Here is a 9,829-nt window from a genome sequence, read left to right as displayed (position 1 = left end):
GAGACCTTCAATGGACCAATACAGAAATGTTCAAATGTAGAAATTTGAGTCACATTCCAGTTTGTGCAATTATTTAATCATTTGTCTTGACATGAAGTAATATTTGGTACAAAGCGGATCCATTATTCTTTATCCCTAGCATTACATCATGGTAATGTAAGCACAGCATACAATTTATGTCACAGTGTGAAAGTAAACCACAAAGCACCTGTGAGCAGTGAACTACAGTTAAGTGCCAAGTTTTAAATAGGGGGCGTCACGGAAACGGTACTTCAGTACAAAATCGCAGAGAAAATTTTGATGCTATCGACATTAACATGTGTAGTGAAGTTCTTTGTAATTCTAGTTTGACGTCAAACTAGAGAACAAGGAGGGAAGGGGACAAAAACAATAATAAGCAACATTTTCAAAGGTGATATTTTAAATCCCACACACATATATATTTCAATGATTTCAGTAAAAATATATCAATAAATATTTTACAGTTATATATTGTGTTCATACATACCTAGTCCAATACATATACATATTGCAAGCATTGTAATTATTATCTTATTAAAAAATTATGAGTTTAACAATATTTGAATGTTATATTAATTAAAACTGTTGTAAACAGCTGTTTGGTAGTCATAACTGAGCTGTCACTAAGCTCCTCCCCTGAGCAATAATTATCCAATCACAGCTTAGCAGCAGTGACTGGATACAGTAGGCACGTCAACATATCCAGCTCACAAGCCAATATATGAACTACAGCGTTCCTCCAGAGTTTCTTCTCAGGCCATAGCATTAACTGGAAGCTAACTAGCAAGCTGCAACACAAGAATGATGCTGCCCCTTTATTTGGCTGATCAAATGTTGAAAAGTAGATCATCAACTGTGAGGATGCTGAATTCTTTCCTGGGACATCTGCCATTTACATTTAAGACCCTTGTGCAGGGATTTTATTTCAAGGTTAACTTGGGGCACAAATACACAGCTGATATCAATTGAAACTAGCCCACACTGGTTGTTATATATGCAAAATGAATGTCTTCTTTAGTTTACCACAAAGATCCATCATTCCAGAAATGACCGTTTGAGAAGGTAACTCTGTTTTCGTTGTCACCAGTCTGCAGAGAGGAGGTTTGACAGCAGGAGTTATAGTCACTAAGGAGGCAGGACTTTGTAAAGGGTCATTGCCATAAAAATGGTCCATATACTTGCAAAACGCACTGGAGCCAAGACATTTTAACTTTGCAGATGAGGCGCATTGCTATGCAGAGTCATCACCCATTTTCAATCAAGTTTTCAGGATTACCACTGGGTGTTTGGAAGGCTCACTGTGGCAAAACAGATTCACTTCATCAGCAGAGTTCTGCCACTGATCTCTGGTGGTCATGGATCAATACACCAGTGCCAATACCCAGAATGCCTTATGACAAAAAATCCTTAGTGCTAAAGTTAATCACCGATCACTGAATTTAATGCAGCATCAGAAAGGCTCTGAAGAGAAGTTGTCTGCTTGTTGCTTTTCTTGCAGATCAAATATGTTTGACAGCAATTTGTCTCTGACTGACTGTGCATCACCTCAGTGCTGTGACCTCAGCGTCTTTCATTAAACGCAATTTACAGCTGATTGGACGCTTATTGAGAAATTCAAAGCCAACACGTTTGAGAGAGTTGTTAGTAATCGTTTCTGCTCGGTGGCAACTGGGCTGAAACTCACTGTGGTTTAATGTCTTTTGGAATCAGTGTTGACAAAAGATTCCTCTTTAGTCATTTGTTGAGTTAATTTGGTGTCATTAATTTTAAAAGTTCTTGGAGTGCATCAAATATCTGACCTGACAAATTCATTGTCATCAATAATAAGTCGTAGGGATTTTCCTTTTCAATAATTTTACAGTTCAACATGTCATTAAAATCCAAAGTTAATGTAAACAACAAGCAACATTTAAAAACGGTAAAAAGGTTGCAATTCAATTTGAAAGTCAGTGCTGAGGTATCCTGGTTGTTGTGCAATGCATGATGCTCTGAGGGATAGTTTGGCTCTTACTCTCTTGAGGTAAGATATCAACATCAGCAGTATACGTTCAACCAAATGAAACGTATGCATTTTCTGACACATCTATTCATTACATAGAGTCCACACATGGTGGAGACATTACAAGGAACCAGTGTCATTACTATTTACGACATTTGTAGTTGATTTGTTGCTATAAAGATGATTATTTGGTTAAATGTAGGTTAACATACCCCCACAAATACTTTAACACTAACATCAACATTAGCGGGTATATGCAGGGTTTGAAAGGCTTTGGCTCCTTTGCCATTGCCAGCAGAGGAATTTGCCTTTCTTAATTGATCAGTGTTAGGAATTGATGTGGTGGGTTCAGAAAATGTTTCCGAAAGGTCTGCCTATTTGCAAATTGCAGTAATTTGGGTGGAATACCGTACATCACTCACGGTGGGAACATCACAACCATCTAATTTTGATTAGTGTATATCGCCGGCCCACTGTAGGAGCCTTGTGTTCCTTATGGGCGTTACACCTTCTCTGCGTCTTGGGAGTTCTTCAGAGATGGCTGCTCATCTGAGGTGTCCACCGGGTTGTCGTAGCCCTGGGCCTCCTCCTCTATGTGCTGGTGCCTCGCAAAATTCACAAACACCTGGAATAATAACGACAAGGAAAAAGTACGTAAAGTTAAAAACAAGACGAGCAGTTAAAACACACACGGGATCAAAAGGCCCTGAAGATATTTCTCTGCTCATCTTATTTTTACTCTCCTCTGCCCGATGCTTCTAGAACAAACAAAACTGGCCGTACAGAATGAGTTGCATGTGAATGAGTTGCTAAACAAGGGCTGTGAAGACTCAAGTAAGCGTCTGGGCTCACACAGTGAATGTCAGTTTGACATCTTTGACCAGCTGGGAAAGAGAATAAAACAATCATTCTTCTCTCCGTGACGCCCATTTAATGTCAACAGAAATCAATCTGAAGGCGTTCATAAAAAGCTGTGTGTATTTCATTGCACTGTAAACATCGCTGGAGTCCAGGCTTTCTTTTTTGGTCTCTTAGCATTAGCTGTGGTGAAACTATACAGAGATCTTAACTCTGCAGAAAGAAGCAACAAAGAGGATCATACAAAATGATAAGAGCATTGCTTTTTCATTCCAAAGCTTTTCAGAGGCTGTGATTATAAAAGAAAATGAGAATTATAAGATTGTGTTTCAAAATTTCAATGACCACTTCCATGAAAAACTACTCTGACTCAATGTGAATTAAACCCTTCTCAAAATTAAACGGGACAGAGAATAATACACGGGGCAGCATAAATGAACAGGAATGAACAATATAATCTTTTCAGGGTTTTCGTTTATGAGAAGCTGCGGAAAATAAAGACAAGGAAATAAAGATCAATCCCGTCTGCCTTTGAAACTTCTGTTTTTAATTAGCCCATGAATATAATCTGTAACCTGATAAAGTCATGTTAACGACAGAGAAAAAAGTCTTATTAGACTTTGCAAACTTTAGTTTTTCAATTAAAGTGATAAATCTGCTTTTCATTTCCTGTGTTTTCCAGTGATAAATATGGACAGCAGGCATTTTCATCGCTCATGTATCAGGCTATATTTATTTATATAAGTTGAAAAAATATAAATATAATTTGGCAAAAACTGTAACTGTGATCAGCAGTGACACAGGAGTCAAGAAGTATTTACACCTCATAACATCTTCAAAACCCACAAATAATTATATAAAATTGATTCTAATTTTGTAAACACCTATTTTCCTTAGTTTCCTGTTTTTCTTCATGCTAATCTAGACTAATTCACCTGGCTTCAGCTCTAAACTTGAGACATGAGAGTGATATCGATCTCTTCATCCACTTCCTTGCAAGAAATCACTTAAATATACCTCCCTAAACATCAAGCTACTTCTTGGGAACAATGCAATAAAATTAATTATACAAGTAATCTTGAATGCATAGATTTGAGTGTTAATAACCTGTTCGGTGTCTGCTGCTCACAGAGCATCTGAGCAGCTGCAGCAGTTGGAGGACAAAAGCCTTGCACAAGGGCAGCTAGTCAGTGGTGATGAGGAATGAGCTCTTGAGTACAATGCTTGAGTGAGCCCATGTGAAAATACAGCAGGAAAATGTACAGTGGAATTCATATTTCATGTCCTGACTCCTGCGTGCTCTACCCAAATGCCACCACCAACAATTTCTTGTTGTCATTAACGGGCCTGGACAATCTCCTTCTGTGATTTAAATCATCCCACGGTGAATTATGGTTATTAGTTCTCTCTAAGGTTGAACAGGTTTTTGGGAAACCCATCCACTCTATTTTTAAAACAGAAACAACAGATTTCATTCAAACAAATAACGATTTTCCTTCACATATCATTTTGTTGAGAGTGGGCACCAACAAGCTTTCGGACAAAGAAACTGTCAGGTGTACGCTCTTGGTGCTGGCAGCTAGTTTGGTGTGGAAGTAGTCGAACAGGAGAATACCTTGTAAGTAAGAGGTGAGCCACACCTGCAGAACGCCTGAGGCCAGAGCACACAATGTATTTGTGTGATGTGAGACCCTCCGCAGTGTGTATCAAGGTCAGAGTTGTCAAGACATCATATCAGGGGAGAATGAGGAAGAGGATGAGAATGACAGTTGCAACAAATACATCGTCTGCCCATCTCTGTCGGCCTCTGACCCTGCCACTGGCTGATATTGGCTTGATGTGCCGAGGAATGCACAGCAGTTCGTATTCATAGTCAAGGCTGTAAAATAATGTATAAGCGCTGCTAGTGTCTGACTTTCTGAAAGAGATTTAATGATGCAGCTGACAGCGTTTTTGACTGAGACAACCGTGGTGAATCCATCCCCAGCTTAGAGATGTGGTTCTCCTCTTAATATACTTTCTGTATTTAGCCAACCATCCATTCATGGCCGCAGAGTCATGCACCAGTGCTACTGAGTGACATTTTCTTAATAACAGATGGATACAGGCATTAATTACATTACAGAGGGTGCATTTGGGTGTTTATTTGATGGTCGTTGAGGCAGAACAGAGGAGGTGAAGGACATTGAATCACCTGATTAACTTCCCCTTTATATCAAAGGAGTCCGAGCACAACGTGAAATGGCACAGCTACATGCCGTTCACATGTTCACCCATACTGCCGTGATGGGACACTGACTGTGAGATGTAATGAGACTTTAAAGAGTATTTAAAAAGGGAAAACTAAGTAATTCATTTTGTCATGTGTAACAGTATAATTATTTCATTACTGATGTTTTTTACACTTATTTTGACCTGAATAAATCCTAAAAAATAAAGTGGTAAAGCAGCGGTTCTCAAGTGCGTGGAATTTCCAGATTCATCCCTTGAAATCACCATGACATATGGGTATTCTATGTTGAAAATATATTTCCTAGACATTTCTCTTTGTTGTTCTTTTAAATAACTAAGCAGAAGAGTAAAAAATAGGCTATTATGTGTAGCCTAATATGTCAAATTATTCCAAGGGACATAAATGTGGGGAATATTTTCTACCTTATCGAGGGTTCTTGGCTGAGAAAGAACTTGAGAATGTAGGGGTCATTATTAAAGATGGCTGTTTTCTAACCAAAATGAAATTCCTTCAAAGTCGGCCACTAAATTATATTCATGGTAACAGGCAGTAATTAAAAAAATGGCATAATGCATTAAAGTTAATCCATGTTTGAGTTCAACAAAAGATCGTTTTAAAGCGCATGTGACGGACCTATCAGCTGTTTCACCGGCACAGAAGTGACATTATGGACCATTGACAACACACAAAGAAGCAAATGCTCCACATTCCTGCCACACAATCTGCTTCCACAAGTCACATTTTCCTTTCAAATGCTCCGACTGGTGTGCACTGTCTCAGCCATCAGCGATAACGCCTGAGCTCCAGGCTGCGTGGATCAATATTAATTGTAGTGCAAGTCGGGTGTTACACTATAGGTCAGGGCTCTTCTCTATAAATCACCAGCTGAAAGGTGATTGTCTAGGTCTCAACAGGTTCTTCAGTCGTCCCCTCTGTGACCCCTCTGGTCCAAGTATGATTTATTTACTACCTCTGATCTGGTGAATATTGACCAGTGCAGAATGTGGGGTAAGTTCTTGAACTAGAGATAAGACATTACTCAAGGTTAGAGGTAATGGTATTAAAATCTGAAGGTAAACCAAACTGGGTTAAAGCATTTAACATTTCCTCTTATCATCTACCCCTGAGGGTGTAATATATTTAAATAATGTTAAAAAAAAGGCCTCATCTTGAATTAACATTGAGTTTCTCAAGGCAAAACAATGCACAGACAAGTCACTCACTCACGTCTCTGTCTGGATTTTTTTTTTCCAATCCACGAAGAGGTAATTTTTTTCCCCACATGCTGGAGTGCAGCAATGACCTTTCTGGACCCCTCGGAGGTCATCCTCACCTCCCTCCTGGTCATCTGCTGCTGAGCTAATGGCGGGCTTGCAAGACCAGACACACTCGCACTCTCCTCAGAGTGCCTGATCGCATCAGGTCCCTGGGGCCATTTCGAAAACACAAGGTGAAGCTAGTCCATATCTCAACAATCAGGGCTGGCTAGTGCACTTGGGCGGGAATAAAATATGGGCTCTGTCTGGGGGGGTAACTTTGTGTGTGTATAAATAAATATATAATCTCAGTCTTAATCAATAATGGGAGCTGGTGGCTGAACTATAGCAACACAAAAGTCTGCGTAGTCCTCATTGGTCAGTCTGACAGCCTAAATGGGAGAAGACAATGTGTAGGCAGAGATAAATCTTTAAATCTTATCCTGGAATGAGCAGACTTGCATTAACCGAGCGCACTTAAAATGCTAAATGCATTGATTAATGACCTAATGATCTATTAAACTGAGCCGTTACTCCACAGAACTACAGTAGCACAATTGAACATGACCCCAGATACCCCACCTAAATTCTGCTTATGTCAGAGGAGAAATCTTAAGTCAAACTGCACATCCTCTGCTTCTGTTCGAGCAGCAACCAGCAACAATTCTTGTTTTGCTTCCAGGCATAATCACAACAATGACTGAACAAATCCAGTTCCATGCTCAGCTCCAAGTAAAGAACAAACAGCTCTCCCCTCTGGATTCGGAGGAATAATGCTGCATTTGAATAAAAACTGAATCATCACTGCATCTGTGCCTTGACAAAAACCTTTGGAAATAATGTTTCCAGTTCAGATTACCAAACACCTAAGGCAATGCAGAAGTCTTTCACAGTTTTAACTATGTGTAATTGTTCATTGGAAACCTCAACCCTAAATACATGTGCATCTATTACAAAAGCATGGACTCTGTGTGGGTAAGGCCTTGTTAATATTTGGCTTTCTATAATAGTAACAATGGATGGACAATGTCTATTTGATCCAGAGACAATGAAGACAACAAAGTCATATTTATTTTTCAATAATTAGCTCCTCTGTTAAGTCAGGGTTTCCGAAATCTAAAGAAATTATTTCCAGGGGTGATTTCAACAGCTGGAATCATGGAATGATAACACAGTAATACTTAAAAAGTGAAACAAACAAACAATAATAGAGTTTCCACAGGCCTTACCTGATCTAGAGTGGTCTGTGACACAGAGTAGTCCTCCACACCGAGCCCCTGCTGGTGGCTGGTGAACAGGCTGAAGATGGTGGCCAGTGCACCCTGTGTGTACGGCAGCTGATACTGCAGCGTGTTGTGATGCTTCTCCTTCAGGACGCTGCCCGGGAAGGTCTGCTGCACAAAGTCCTCGACGGGCTTCAAGACAGGAGGGGAGCCCCCGACCCTCACGATCACCGTGTAGCCATCTCCAAATCTAGAGAGGAGCGTGCTCAGATAAGCATTCAGTTCAAAGACAGGGCGACAAACAAGCAAACAACTGCTGGTCAGTAATAACTTCTCTCCTGTGGTCATTACATGGTGCACTGAGCTGGAGGAAAGGTGAGTCACAAGCAGTTGAGAGCAAAAGCAGCTTCAGGAGAACAATAACAGCTAAGTAAACTTTTCTACCTTTAAAGTGGCTAGGTCACATAAAAGTACATACAAAAACTATGTCCTTCCAGCAAATGAAAAGGAAAGCATTCATTCGTATCAAGTAATAAGCAGAGAAACACAGGATATCAGTTTTTACAGGGTCAAAACAACAGAAACAAGAGAGCAATAACTCATGAGACACCCATAAGCTGCACAAAATAATATGTTCTGTTGGGAATAATGGTTCAAATTGCATGTAATGTTAAAGAGGTCACTTGAAACAATACATTTATGGAAGTGAATCACTGAACTCTGCAGCTCAAAAGAGAGTTTAAGCAAATTTCTGATTCGTTTTACTGCTTTTACGTCACCATTAAGACTCAACACTCATTGACATTGCTTCAAGCAGCAGCAGGCATCTGTCTTCAGCATAAACAGGTCTTAGAAACCAAGAGCCAGATGTTTCCCTCAGGGGCTATTGGAAACCAAAACAGACTTAAAAGGATGATAATGGATTTAAATCTGCAAAAGCCTCGAGAAATACAAGAAGAATGTTGCTCAGTGATATGGACATGAATGAGAGCATGGATACCGGACCCAACCTGACCGGATTTGTTCAGACTGCGTGTATTTGTTTTTTGTGGTAAACATCAGACTTGGGTCAGCTTCAGACACAAAAAACGGAAAGCGTGTTGGATTTGGGTCGAAATACACAACTGCTAGTGACAATAATATCTAGGTGATTGTGTGCAAGTGATGTGTTTACATGTTTCACTGCCCTGAGGTGACAGAAATCAGTTATTGCTGCTTTCAATAATTTTAACATGAAAAAAGTCGAAAGAATAACAGAAAAACTATATAAGAGATGGTTTCAACATGATAAATAATGCAGATATGAATGCTTGGAACTGTTCTGAAAACATGTCAACATGCTCTACTGGTAAAACTTTACAACATGAACAATATCCTGCACATAAAGAGTTGTCACTGATGAAAATGGGCCGTAGCTAAGCTCTAAAGCTAATTAGCGTTCTGCATCTACCCATTTGTATACCACGTCTAGTGAGCACAGAATAAGACTCTGTGCCTTGTTATTCTGTCGTTAGCACTCTTATGACCCATTGTTTTCTACCTAATTAATTCCCTAATGTTGGATTTACTCATGGAAATGTCCATTGTGGGCTAGTGCTGAGCTATATGCAACGAGAGTCACGGGCCCCCTTAGTGGCAATTAGCGATATGGTGAATAAACTGCAGGCCTGCGTGATCCCAAAGGGAGTGAGAGGGAGAGTGGAGCTCTCTGCTGGTGCTGAGAAGCACAATGACTGGACCCCATGGGTAGCACAGGCTCTTTGGTTAAAAAGTGACTGCTTGATGGAAATCCACAGTGCAAAAATAGTGTAACTGTGCATAAATTGTACATGAAATTACTTATTTAATACTCATTTCCATTTAAAACACATAAGTATCTTTTTAAATGCTGCTTTTTGGATTAGATATGGTGAATCGACTGGCGGGTCTGAATCTGGCTAGAATTTTCTTGCAGTATCTTAGGATGTAGGATACAGGCTGTTATACATCAACAGGAGCTGACATCTGAAACCTATAACCTGCTGTAATACAACCATGTAACCTGTAACCTCATGTGTCAAAAGATCTGCAATTGGTTCTGACAAAAGCCTGAGGTGAGGAAATAGAAAAAGTCATTGGTGTTAGTTTTGTGGTCTTATACCGCAGTGGAAAAAATATTTAAACAGCAAATAGCAACGTCTATATATGCACACATTAAATATTAGCTGTGATATGGGGAAACAAAAGTATCTCAAAGCTA

The 9,829-nt window shown here is 39.7% G+C and overlaps 1 protein-coding gene across 4 annotated transcripts in view; it reads right to left on the bottom strand.

Moving 5' to 3' along the window:
* Window positions 1–53: 53 nt before the first annotated feature.
* Window positions 54–9,829, bottom strand: part of LOC109634879 (phospholipid-transporting ATPase ABCA1) — a 162,965-nt gene continuing 153,189 nt past the window's right edge. For all 4 annotated transcript variants that reach the window (XM_020095670.2, XM_020095672.2, XM_020095668.2 and 1 more), the window contains 2 exons: window positions 7,597–7,840; window positions 54–2,645 (listed from right to left, as the gene is read on the bottom strand). In XM_020095670.2, coding sequence (XP_019951229.2) covers window positions 2,523–2,645; window positions 7,597–7,840 — 367 coding nt within the window. In that variant the 3' untranslated portion in view covers window positions 54–2,522. The remainder of the gene's footprint in view (window positions 2,646–7,596; window positions 7,841–9,829) is intronic.

Source organism: Paralichthys olivaceus, chromosome 22, assembly GCF_024713975.1.
Source record: "Paralichthys olivaceus isolate ysfri-2021 chromosome 22, ASM2471397v2, whole genome shotgun sequence".
NCBI classification, from domain to species: Eukaryota; Metazoa; Chordata; class Actinopteri; order Pleuronectiformes; family Paralichthyidae; genus Paralichthys; species Paralichthys olivaceus.
The sequence above is the reverse complement of the archived record's forward strand: the minus strand, read 5'-3'. Positions and strand labels throughout refer to the sequence as shown.